This window comes from Ciconia boyciana, chromosome 6 (genome assembly GCF_034638445.1).
Source record: "Ciconia boyciana chromosome 6, ASM3463844v1, whole genome shotgun sequence".
Classification (NCBI taxonomy): domain Eukaryota; kingdom Metazoa; phylum Chordata; class Aves; order Ciconiiformes; family Ciconiidae; genus Ciconia; species Ciconia boyciana.
The window spans coordinates 21871285-21884210 of NC_132939.1; the positions used below are offsets into that span (position 1 = coordinate 21871285).

General features: G+C 36.1%; 1 protein-coding gene across 4 annotated transcripts; it reads left to right on the top strand.

Annotated features, from left to right (window-relative positions):
- Positions 1 to 1244: 1244 nt before the first annotated feature.
- On the top strand, positions 1245 to 9316 carry GAL (galanin and GMAP prepropeptide). 4 transcript variants are annotated; one of them, XM_072865102.1, is made up of 9 exons: positions 1245 to 1332; positions 1411 to 1511; positions 1804 to 1886; positions 2088 to 2168; positions 2843 to 2897; positions 3888 to 3959; positions 4368 to 4454; positions 7729 to 7806; positions 9076 to 9316. In XM_072865102.1, exons 4-9 carry the CDS (start codon positions 2088 to 2090, stop codon positions 9126 to 9128), a joined length of 426 nt encoding a protein of 141 aa, XP_072721203.1. In that variant the 5' UTR covers positions 1245 to 1332; positions 1411 to 1511; positions 1804 to 1886; the 3' UTR covers positions 9129 to 9316. The 4 variants fall into 4 exon arrangements, with proteins under 4 accessions (XP_072721203.1, XP_072721205.1, XP_072721204.1 ...); XM_072865104.1 differs by lacking the exon at positions 3888 to 3959 and having other exon boundaries at positions 1253 to 1511; positions 1720 to 1886; XM_072865103.1 differs by lacking the exon at positions 1804 to 1886 and having other exon boundaries at positions 1253 to 1511.
- The last annotated feature ends 3610 nt before the right edge of the window (positions 9317 to 12926 follow it).

Sequence of the window (12926 nt, forward strand, 5' to 3'; positions counted from 1 at the left end):
TAAAAAATTGGAATAAAAATTACAGGTTAAAATACATTGTTTCAAATACTTTTTACAGGAAACTGAAGAACAAACTGTAGTCAAAGATAACAGAATTAACACATTTTTGTAATACTGCTTGAATGCAAATTTTGACATCTCAATATAACTTCTGTGGTTTTATTCAAATAACACAAAGAAAACATTTTGTATCACGGAGAAGCTTCACGTTTCAGAAATGACTTTTGGGGAGTTAACAGTTGAAAGCTAGGAAATTTCAGCCAGAAGTGCATTTTTGATAAAGTAAAGGAAAACAACACTTTGCAAAAATTATATTGCTATTTTCCAGATCTATCTAGTCTGAATTGTGAAGATCATGCAATGGCTGAGAGAACATCCTCAGCAAATGATAAAAAGCATCAAATGAAATCTGCAAAGTTGAGGTTCCCATTTATGTACATTAGCATTTAAGAATTGTATAAAATAAACTTAATTCAAGCAGTTTTAGATCAGAGATCCAATGACATGGCTAGACTGTTATAACCCTATTGCTTCTGACAAAAGAGGGTAGGAAACAGAACTACAAGACACAGCTTCTGCTTCTAGTCTGGATTATGAACATTATGCTACATTGAAGTAAAAAAATTTTTTGCTTTTAAACTGGTGAACTGGTGAATAGGTGTATTCCATTTTTCAATAGCTGTCTCAGCTCCACATTCAAGTTTACATACACACTGTGTTTGCAGAGAATCTTAAGCAGCTGCAGAAAAAGGAGTTGGAAGTATAACTTATTCTGTGCAACATCTGCGATGCTTTTCTTACTGAAAGATTAATTTAAGGGACTTGTAGTGAATAAACTCATCTGTTGCAGAGAAAATATGGTTTGGCAGGAAAAAAAGGGAACTAACATTGGAATCTCTGCCTTGTAATTCAGTTTTGCACATCCCGAAGCCAGCTGTAACAACAACTAAGATAAGCAAACTGGTGAAACTTCACTGGTTGTAAATTAACAGGCCGGGGCTAGTCTAATCACTGGGGAGAGCTACCTCCCTAGCTTTTCATATATAACCATTAAAAAAAAAAAAAAAAAAAGGAAAAAAAGTGGTATCTCAGATATGAAGCAGTGAGGAAGTACAATAACAGAGTTTTGGCTCAGCTCCTTTTGCTCTGATGCTAGGTGAGTCATGCTCTGATGAGTCAAAGGGATTTTAAGGGACCACGAGTGGCCTGGACTACAGGGAGCTCCAGGGATCACAAGCGGAGGGGGGGGTGTGTGTGTGTGTGAAGTCCTCAGTATTCCCAAATGCAAAGCTGAAACACTGTGAATCTTGTTAGCCAGCATCACATGCAGACGTTTGTATTTAGCTCTCCTTCCGTACCTGAGTCTCTGAAAAGTGATCTGTATTCACTTTACGCCTTCTTATCCCCCAGGCGCTTGTGAAGTTGCAGTGGGTGACAGGCGCAGGCCAGGCTGCCCAGACCAGAGCTCCTCTCGCTGCTCACCAGCCTGCCCAAGGCCGCCGTAATCAGAGGTAATTGCCCGGGCTGTTATCTCCCTGCAGCCTGCGTCGTGCTTCCAAATACCTCTAATTGAATTGCTATAATTTTTGCCTTTCCTAATGGAGTGGGTTGGCGAGGGGGAAATGACCCAGGGGAGGCGGAGGAGAGGGGGGTGGGCGGCTCTCGGCTCTCTCCCTTCCCCCTCCCGGAGGGTGCCCCTCCTGCGCGGTCGTGCTGCAGCCCATAAAGAGCGGAGGGAACAGAGGGAGAGCGTGCAGGTCTGCACCCGCGCGCCGTGGCCATGCAGTGAGTGCCCACCGGCAGGACTGCAGCCGTGGGACAAGCCGCACCGCCGCCAGCACCAGCTGAAACGCTGCGAGGGAGAGGTCGTCGCGCTCCAGCTCAAGGTACTCCCCTCCCCACCTCTTGGCCTGTCTCCCAGTGGAAATTTGGATGCCAAACCGGTAGCCACAGCTGCCCTGCCCCACGGGAGGGAGGTTCTTCCCCACTTTGCACCCGCGGCAGGGATGCTCACATGCCTGGGGGATCTGTAACTGGAAGGCAAAGCGATAACTCAGATCATTCACCCTAGTATGGCTTCTTTCCAGATGCAGAGGTGCACTAGTTTCCTGTTTCTGTCTTTAATCCTTTGTGCCACCCTGTCAGAAACATTTGGACTGGTCTTCTCAGTAAGTACTAATTTCACTGTTGGAGGCCCTATCCATTGGGCAGCATCCATGTCTCAGCTGACAAATAACAGTAAACCTTGCAGTGATATACATTGTATTTAGATAAAGGGGTTGGACAAGATGCAGCACTCAAATATTTTGGGCAATAAACAGGTTTTTAGGTAAGAATTTGGGGCTTGTGAATACTAGCTCCCTTGTAACTAAAGGGAAAAAAGAGTGTCTAGTTTATAGACCAAAGTTGAATGGATGTCCCATCTGACTCAGAAAAGGTGGTGTATATAAGGACTTTCTTTATAAAGAGGCTGTCATGTAAATCCAAACAATTAAAAGAAAACCTTGCTGTTTAAGGTGATTATCAGGTGGCAACATAAACTTGGAGTATAAAGTCAAAATTTCTGCCTCCAAACTGTGATTTGCAGTTTCACTTATACAGTGTGCAATCTTCCCACTGCATTGATGTCAACAGGAAAACTATTGACTTAGATGGGGAGGGGGCAAGAGTTCACCATTAATATTTGCTTCTATATTATTGGCTTTTTTTTTTTACAATACTTCTTTATTTCACGCCTTCAGAAGACACTTTCTGCTAAGAGAATGTCCATTTGGGTGCTGTTTGCTTTGTCTTCAGAAAGCACTGTGTAGTTTGTGCAATAACATGCATTTTTTTCATTAAGGCAAAAGAAAAAAGGGGCTGGACTCTGAATAGTGCTGGTTACCTACTTGGGCCACGTAAGTCAAGCTTTTTTTTTTTTCATTATTTCAAAATGCAGAAGTTTTTTCTTGTAAACCAGTTTGCTGTAGTGTGTTACTCTTCTGATGAATACGGTAATTTTGTCTAAACCTGCAAGACTGAAGAAACTCATTGGGGAGAATACTTGTTTAGATATTTGTTACATGCCTATTATAGAATTCAGTTGTCTTAGACAATAACTGTTCTTTTTTAAAGCGGAGTTTTGCTGTGAGGCTTTATATCCAGAAGCACATGTGGTCACTCTTTGTGCTTCTGAACTGTAATTTTCATATGACAAATACTTCCTCTCCCCCAAAGTGTTACAAAATCTTATAGCACCTTAGATGTCAAGGGAAGAATGACAAAAAGTGACACTTTGGCACTTCTCAATATATTTCAGATTTCACCTTTAAATCTATTTGAAAATGGCTTGGCTACCTGGCTTTATTATACTACTGGTTTTGGTTTTTTGTGTTGTTGTTCTGGGGTTTGGTTTTTTTTTTTTCCAATTAAAACAATAACATGCAGACTCATGACTATAAATATTTTTCACATAGTGAACTGTTAATATTTAATGTACAAGGTATTTAAAATACACATTGGCTTACAAAGATGAAGAATCACAAATGTAGATTACAAGAAAAATGAAATGCAGTGCTAAGCTGTCTCAAATATCTGTCCCTTTACCATTATTTCTTGTTAATCTAATAACATTCATTACCAATGTTTCTGTATTTTCAGTCTCAGTAATACGTGACATGCTACAGATACTTACTAGGACTCTCATCATTCTTTTTAACTAAGCTTAAGGATACCTAAAAAAAAAAAGATTAATGCATCGTAAACATATTAACTGGTTCTGTAAATGTCTGGAAGTATATTTGCCCCAAAGTAGATCTAACCCAATTGGCAAAGATACTGGGGGGAAATGTACTTGTCAAAGTGCCATTTATCTAAGACTGCATAATAGGAATCATCCTTTGTTGCAGGTCGTATTGATCAGCTTTTACTGGTAAAAGAAATGTCCATTGCAAGGGGGAGAGAAGAGGCACCAGGGGCATGTAAGATAGTTTACATGAATAACCTTCAAAAACTACCTGCAGTTTTCTTTTAAGCAGACTCATTGGCAACATTTTCTAAAAATAGAGGAGAAAGTAGCAAAAACAACTTCCCAAATTACATGTGAATGTACAAACTTACATTTTCTTTACAACTTCCTCTAAATTCAGTAATAGCTTCAGCAAGTATGTAGTACAGGACTGTGTCAGTAAATTATATAAATCATAAGCACAAATTCAGAAGAAAGGTTATTTTATTTAGTGACACATTAATTGCTTCTTTGTCATTTTGTACTTCAAAAGTCCCATCATGATCTTTTCTTTGAAATCCATGAAAAGCAAGCAATATAGCAAAGGTTGTTAAGTCCTTTGATTTTTAATCTATCCTCTGATTTTTAATTTATTTATCAGATGCAGTAGATAACCACAGATCTTTTACTGACAAACATGGTTTCACTGGTAAACGTGAAATACAGCCTGATGAGGATATTAAAGCAGGTAATGAAATTCTGAAAGCCAGTATTGTTTATATGTTTTTTATGTTTAGTAATTTATTTACTGTTATTGAGTTAACTAACTACCTAGATACAAGGCTATTCCTGCACTTTAACAAAAATAAACATATGAAAAGAAGAAAAAAGAAATTTGGCCATTGTGTGTGCTCTTTGTACATGGCCATAGTTTAAAACATCATGGTGCCTAGGGAAAAGTACCACAATTATGTTGCTTTTAGAGTACAATAGATCATATTACTTAGAATAAACCTAGTTTTTTCTCTTCATATGTTCAAATAAATATTTCAAATGTCACCCTAGACACTCAAGCGTTAATTTTTTTCAGAAAAGAAGTGAGCCCATAAAAGAATCTTTCAGTAGGAAGAGCTATAGAAACTGGCAAATTTTTTTTTAAATTCTGATACTCCAGAGCTGAAACCAGACCTCAGAACTGTATGGCACTGTTTATGTTGTAAAGAGTCTTCACTATTTAAAAGAAAAATAATTCCATGTTAAGTCTCACAATATTTCCTATATTTAAGCGAGATGGATTATCTTCATTAAAAGATTGAGAACCTGGCCAAAACCAAAGTCAAGTCTACTGTTTTGAGGTTGCATGTATCAGAACTTAGTAAATGGCAATGAAAAGGATGTAGCCTTGTTCTGGATTCATCATCCAAAGCTGGGCCTCTATAATATATGTCTAGACTCCCTTTATGAAAAGGATTTTAGGATTTATTTTGAACACCTACTTCAGGATAAGATGTAGAAACTTTGAGAAAAATCTGTTTATTTCTCCTGAGGAGAAACTAAATCTGCTGCAGACATCTGAAGTGAGCTGGGATAAATCTCATCTTTAGACTGTCAAAGAGTGATCTATTCCTCACTGCAACCAAAGAAAGCAGTACTTACTTGAGTATATTGCATTCATCACTGCACTAATGGGGGAAGACAAAGTCCCAGCCCCAGAGCTCTCTCAAGCTGTTTTAAATCCACCCAGCACAAAGTAAATGTAGCTAACACTAAATAAGTTCATAAATAAAGGAAATGAGCTTAATTACAATTTCATGGACATAATTACTTTGTAAATAGGAGCGTAACATTAATACATTTCTTAGTTGTTACATTCTCAGAATGACTGCCAGTTTAGTTCTGGTACATAGTGGGGTTTTGTGTGTGTGGTGGTTCTGGGGTTTTTTTCTGGTTGGTTTGGTGGTTTGTCTGTCTCTAAGGGGAAAAAAGGAAGAACCTACTTCCTCAAACACTGGTGTAAAAAATAATATTTTGTCAGTCAAACTATGTGAAAGGAAGGCATCTGTAATCTAACAATGCAGCTCACATGGCAACATGTTGCCATTTGTGGATATACTGCTAGCTTCTTTACAGGAATATGATCTTTAAGAGTCTTTTGCCAGGTACTGCTGCACCTCCACAATTACAAGTAAATCCAACCAAACTTGTCTGGATGGGACCTGAAAATTATATAGCTGTGTCTGTTATGAATTGCATTTTAGATGGTCTTCTGTCATCAGAAGTTTTCTTTGAAGCTGAAGTTTATTCTAGAGTTCCTATCCAAAGGAGATTTGAATATTAAAAAAAAATGGGTGAGGTAGCCAGAATTCTTATTTTAATTGAAAAAAAGCATTTTTTTAGTTAAATTCTGTTGGTTATTTACAAAAGTGTCTTAAAAATTACATTACATCATTACTGTAAAAATTCGTGCGAAGAACTGCTCTCTCTCATTGAAGGAATGCTGCAAAATTCACAAGCTCTCCATAAAACCTAGAAGAACTTGTAAGCTGTATTAGTTACATAACACCAAGTCCAGGAAAAAAAATCTGTGAGCATAATTAGGAAAATCTTTAAATTCCAAGAGTATAACTGTTTCTTTACTAGTGTCTGCAAGTAATTTGCTATATAGAATTAAGGTCAATAGCAAAGTATGTAGAAATACACATGTCCAATATGCTCAAGTCACTAAAGAAAAATAATTATCCAATAAATATCACATTGGTAATAAAATCTGGGTCAATAAACTACTAATACAATAATGATTAATCATAACAGGTTAGGTGGGAATAAAAATTAAATTAAGGAAAACTTAACTAATACAAGTATTATTAATGTAAGTAATAACATCTTTGTGTCAGTTCAAAGACTGGAAGACAAGACTTTTAGATGCAAACTTCTTAAATGCTGACTCTCTTTATACCAGAAACCTCTGTGTCCCTTACAACTTCCCATCAATATTTTTTACATTACATTACGGTGCTACAGAGCTCAGTCTGCCTTCTGACCTGTATGTCACTAGAGGCCTAAATCTTGTCTTCTATCATGGAAGAACTCCCTCAACATTCACCTGCAACAATGTCAGTCTTTCAGACTATTCTCTGAGATTAAACACATCCCCTATGATAACATCAAGGGACAGTATTTTCAGTGATGTAGTAACGGACTGTCAGTCAGGTACTGGTACTGGTCTGTTCTGTATGCAGAGAACTAAAAATCTTAGGGAAATTACCTACCACTTGTTCTCTAATATAGAACAAGTCTCCATCCTGTTGATAAAAAGCAAGATGTCTCCCTCTTTTTTTTTTTCTTTTTTTTTAAATAGACACAGAAAGCATACTTAACCTCCCAAAATGCAGTAACAAGCTCCCAGGGAGCTTGATAAATTGGGCCATTTAAAAAGCATCAAAAGGCCTACTTCCACAAGATTGAAGAGGAGTGTATTATATTAGATACACATGCAAAAACATACCTTTCTGAGCTTTTAGGAGAGTCCCAGGCTTAGCTTTTGGGCCACAAATCACTTCTGTATCACTTGAGTGGCTTATTGGGAACAATGTCAGACTACATAAAGAGCTTTTAACTGTTTTGCAAAGCTGATTAATTTCTTTGCTAAATTTACCTTTCCCTTCAATCTCAGGCTAGTGTACACAAAGGAGAGAGTTGAGAAGAGAGGATAACTCTCTTCTGCAACAGAACTTAAAAGGCCTTAAAGACCATGACCATTAAGGTGCCAAAGCAGCTCCTATGCAGCAATAGCATACGCAGCTGGGCAACTTTGATTCTGAGAATTGCAGTTACTTACCTTAAAGTGGCTTTGTTTTTCCATGAAAAGAGATTTTCCCTTAAGGATTTTAAGGAAAAAGAAATTTCAGATAGCTTTTTTTTTTTCAGAGTACTCATAAACCTAGCCACAATGTCACATATAATCTTTACCATACAATCTTTATACCATGTTAACATTAAGTAACAACCAACTTGTTTTATAGGGAATCTTAGAAGACCACTGGCTTATGAAAACATTGTGCGTACAGTAATTGAATTTTTGACTTACTTGCATCTTAAAGGTTAGTGAATACCTTTTTAATATTTCACACTTTCTGGTGTGAAATTTACTGAGAAGATAGAATTATCCTTGAATGTACAAGTTTGCTACAGATTTGAATGTGCAAGACTTAGAACAGCATCTCTGGTGGTGGGGAGGAACTGTCAATTCCATTTTAGTGCACTTAGGCCTAATTTAGAGAATACAAGTAGTCTTGCCAAACTGCAGGTCAATGAATATCCAACATTTCAGGGTTCTAATACCATTTGATTACTTTGGGCACTGTGAAAATAACAGCTACTACTAAAATTGTATGGAGCCAGCTTTTAGAAGAGTTGAAAACAAACTAAATACAGTCTGATTACATGGGAGTTAGTATAAAACAATTTAATAGCAAATTAAATAGGACGTCAGTTTAATGCCAAGACCAGTTGGTTGAAATTCTGAAAAACTTGTTAGTGACAAGATGGTGGTATTATCTACCCTCATAAACAGATCATATAAAATGGCTTTTCCCTGAGATAGTTCTTGTATTCCCAGGTTTCAAAAGACACAGAATGTTATCATATTACTCCTTAACAATATCTGTTGGCAAGACCTAGTACAAACTCTCACACAAAATCAGAACTGTAGATTTAGAATGTGAAAAAACATACTTTATTATGGTAGAAACACTTTAACATTTTTTCTCAAATGAAACTTTACTACATTAAATATATTGGTTTAGATATGTTCCTTTGGGGGGAGGGGGAAAACTCCCACTCATGGGGTTCAGATTCAGGGAATGGTTATTCAGGTTAGACATACATTTTGATCTGCAAGATGAAGTGCATATTTTAACTGCTAAGAAGTATCTTGATGATAACTAAAAGTGGCCTTCAGCTCTTTCTCTTGAAAATTGCTCCCTCCAGCTTTAAAGGCCCTCCCATGTAGAGCAGGCTGTAGGATGTCAGCCATAACTGGGTAATACTAAAACTTTTGAGATGCTGGGATCCAGCAATATCAATTGACGTAATAAAATTGATATAATTTCATTGTCATTCTGTCACTACAGTTTCTAAAAAAGGTTAATTTACAGCAGGAAGATATTATTAACATTCAAAAGAAAAAAACAATCATTTATAAATTAAAATATGAAAAGTTCAAGGGTTTGCCTCATAGCTGAGAGAAGAAAAATAGAAAAATGTATAGTACTGAAATTAGATTTCATTATTTAATTGCTAAGACCAATATTCATACTTACATAGTGTCAATTATCTTTTTTTTTAATTATTTTTTCCTCTTTTTGCAGAGGTGGGAGCACTTGACAAACTATCATCAGCAGAGGAAACAAACCAGTCTTGAAGAAGAATGTGTTTTGTTTTTGTTGTAGTGTAGATTTAGATTGAATTCTAAACAAAAGATCCAAATGAGCTGAAGATGAGAAGTATTGTTTGCATTAATCTGATAAATGGTAAACAGCATTCTGCCTTCTCTTTTTTTGGTTGTTTGTTTGGGCTTCTTATTTGGTGGGTGGTTTGTTTTTTTTTTTTTTTTTCCCTGTGATGTTATAGTGTAAAATTTTGCCTTGGTAAAATTTTTCTGTAGGTAAATGATAAAATAAAAATAAAGAGCAACTACATTGTTTCATTTCAAAATTAAGTACATACCAGCACACAATACATCATATAGAAAGCCCAAGTTAAATTGTAAGATTACGCTGCATCTATACTCTGCAAAATTACAGTAAAATAAAACATAAATACTACATATTGGGTACTTTAGCTAACTGAGAAAAAGAACAGTGGCTTCAAACTGCTGCCATACAGAGTCTTCTTAGGTCACAGATCTGTCTGTACTTCTATGCTTCATAGAAGCCTTACTTCCTGTTCATATTTTCATAGACATGAAATAAACTCATATTCATTTTAAATTTCATATTATTTGCCTGTAATACAGCAGCCCACTGACTGAAGCATACCTTCACACAATACAAATTTAACTGTTCTGTACAGGTAATAGTTTACATAAATCCTGTGTCCTCTGTCAAGGATACTGGATCTGTATTCTTTAATGAAGAAACTCTCCTGTCCACTCCAAGACTAAATAAATATTTTATTTTATGATAGTCTTTAGTCTGAGTCCAGCAAAGCATTTGAATACATGCTTAATCCCTACAAAAGAGCTTTGATGTACTGGGACCAGAATGCTAGGCTCATACACAATGAATGTCATATCAAGAATGAGGAAAGGTTTGAGAGGATACAGAATCTTAGAAAGGTTTTTCACATTCAGATGACTTTCACTCTCTGCATAGTGCAATGAAATATTATCCTTTCAAAAGGTTGCTGTGCACTAGAGTGCACAGATTGACAGAAATTTTGCAGACCATTGTTACATAATCTGTTTTTCACTTTTAGCGTAGCAGAATACATTCTAGATGCCAAGCCATTAGTGTCTAATTTGAACCCACAATGTTATCTCACTTTGTCAATCAGCCTGTGCTCTTCCTCTGACAATCACTCAGCCTCTAGCCTCTGATCTAATGCCTGATGTTCACTTTCCAAAGTGTACAAAGTACACTTTTTATCAGATCCAACGAGCTTTTGAGCAAGCCCTTCAGACAATGTTTTACCATTTTATTTTTTTGACAGAATAATAAATTATACACTGCTAGTATACCTGCTAGTTCAATATTTTTTTGTAAATATATAGGCTTCCAAAAATGTGAAAAAAGAATAGAGTGAAATTTAACTTTTGTACATTAGTATAGTTCAGTAATTCCAAACTCCCATTTTCACTAGTAATGTCCATATTTCTCATCATAAACTTGAAGCAGAGATCACTAAAATCAAGAGGCATTCTTTTCATTGAATTCCATGGACTTGGGTTCATTGACTGCTAAGAATCAGTATCCATTTGCAGAACTCAATAACAAGCCATCTTTCTATGGCAAAGCAACTGAATCTATGATCAAATAAAAAGAACATAATATTAGCATTGAATTTCTTTTATTTTGAAAAAGGATAAGAACTTGAGTTTAAAATTAGAAAGCAGTTATTACTTAAATCAAATTAGCATACTGTCAGCTCGTTAAAGTTGGAATGGTCTTGTTAGAATGTTTATTTGAAATTGGGAAATTTGAGATTATTTGAAATATTGAAAGACTCATAGGATCAAGTTCCTTGGAAGATTTACATCACTGTCTAAGCAGGAAGGCCCATAAGTTCTTACTCATTGTGCTGCACTGCTATATGTATATATTATAAAAACCAGAAAGGACTATTATAATCTAATTACCAAAAGCAGTCCATATACTTCCACTTGATAATTACTGCATTCAAAAACATACTGGTAATATTCCAAAAAACAGAGAGAGGTAAAATTTTCAGACTGTTTCTTCACCCTCTACAGCTCTTAACTTTGCAAAAACAAAGGGGCATTCTTCTCGATCAATTTCAGTAACATTATTATTTTATTAACATTTTATTTTATTTAAAGCATGTCTTACATCGCTACACCTCAGACATAAATTCTGCAAATATTTGGAATGACATCTCCATAATCAGCCTCTCAGACAAACACCTGATGAAAGATGGCCTTTAAATAACAATTTGAAAGCAATTAGTTTCAACAGGGCAACAGTGAATAAAAAGAGGTGACAAGTTTCAGTAGAATATAAAAAAAATCCCTAGCCATTTCCTCCTCATTTCATTTATTTGCTCATGTGAATACATTGTACCCACTTTTGTGTAGGATTAGATGAAACACGTATCTGCACTAAAGACAAAAGCCAAAGTCTAAAAAAAATGAGTAAAACTTTGTTGTAATGTTTGCCAGTGATATGAAATTACCGAGCATGCAAATTTAACACTGACAATGAACAGAAGGCTTGCATGATGCTGAATGACTGGACAATAAAATGGCAGCTGAAATTAAATGCTGATGCAAGCAAAGTAACAGAAGAAAACACAGAGGAAAAACAACTTGGATTTTGCATACATATAATGATGGTCTAAGTTATCTCCAGAAAAATAGCTTAGACTCATTGTACACAGTCCTCTAAAAAATATCATTTTAAACCTCAGCAGCAGTTAGAAAGGCAAATGGAATGTTAGGAATTATAATGAAAGTAGCCAAAACCAAACCAGAAAACATCACTATGCCACCACTCACAATGTTGACACCAGCTGCAGTTCTGGTCAGCTCATTGCAAAAAAACCCCACTGTAGAACCAGAAAAGCTATAGAGAAAAGTGACAAATATCTTCAGCAACAGGGAACAACTTTTATACACAGAGGGACTAAATAGATTGTAACTGTAGCTAGAGAAAGAGACTAGTAAGGAGAGAGATGAGAGAGTCTTAAATGTCATGGTAGAAGTGCTCAGTGAATTCACTTCTTGTAACCCAGGATTTAATGATTACCTGATAAAATGATCAAGTAACATTTTTAAACCCCACCCCCAGAAAAAAGAAGTCCTTTTCCATACATCTCATGATGAAATTGTGGCACTGACAGGCACAGGACATTGTGGAGGCCATAGGTTCTGAAAGGAAACAGTTATATTCATGGAAGAAAAGTCCTTCAAGGTCCAAATGAAACCACTACCTCAAAAAGTCTAATTAAATTGTTTCTTAGAACACATTATGAACATGTGTGCATAGAGCTATAAAACAACCCTTAGAACTTGAACTTGATCCATAATTCAGGGATTAGTTAAACAGAGCTTCTTCATCTGCACAGCATCTGATGCCAGCTTACAAAAGAAACTTGGAAATTACACATTCTTGGCTAAAAATTCTGCAGAAATTAATACTACCTATTACCAAAAAGGTATAATTTTATACAGTGCTTCACCTGTCAGGTAGTGTCACTAAGACTTGTTCAAATGCAGATCAGTTCAGCATAAAAGAGGCAATTTCTGGTGACATAGTTGACATAAAACAGTCTATCCAGATTAGGAATTCATTAGACGGCTGACAGGATACATGTATTTTCCCACCTATCTACTCATGTAAAGGTCACACTGCAAAATTAGCATAGAAAAATTAGCTAGGCCTCTGAATACTGAGGGCATTTGAGGGGGCTTGATACTGGGGTTGACATAATTCTGCTTTCAAGTTTAATGTTACCATAGTTAAAACCAAACTACAGGTAAGGA

Excerpts from the sequence above, each read along its gene's own strand:
- GAL (XM_072865102.1), top strand. The coding sequence starts at position 2,088 with ATGCAGAGGTGCACTAGTTTCCTGTTTCTGTCTTTAATCCTTTGTGCC. Across the intron at positions 2,169-2,842 it reads CATTTGGACTGGTCTTCTCA|GCAAAAGAAAAAAGGGGCTG; the intron begins GTAAGTACTAAT and ends TTTTTCATTAAG. Across the intron at positions 4,455-7,728 it reads TGATGAGGATATTAAAGCAG|GGAATCTTAGAAGACCACTG; the intron begins GTAATGAAATTC and ends CTTGTTTTATAG.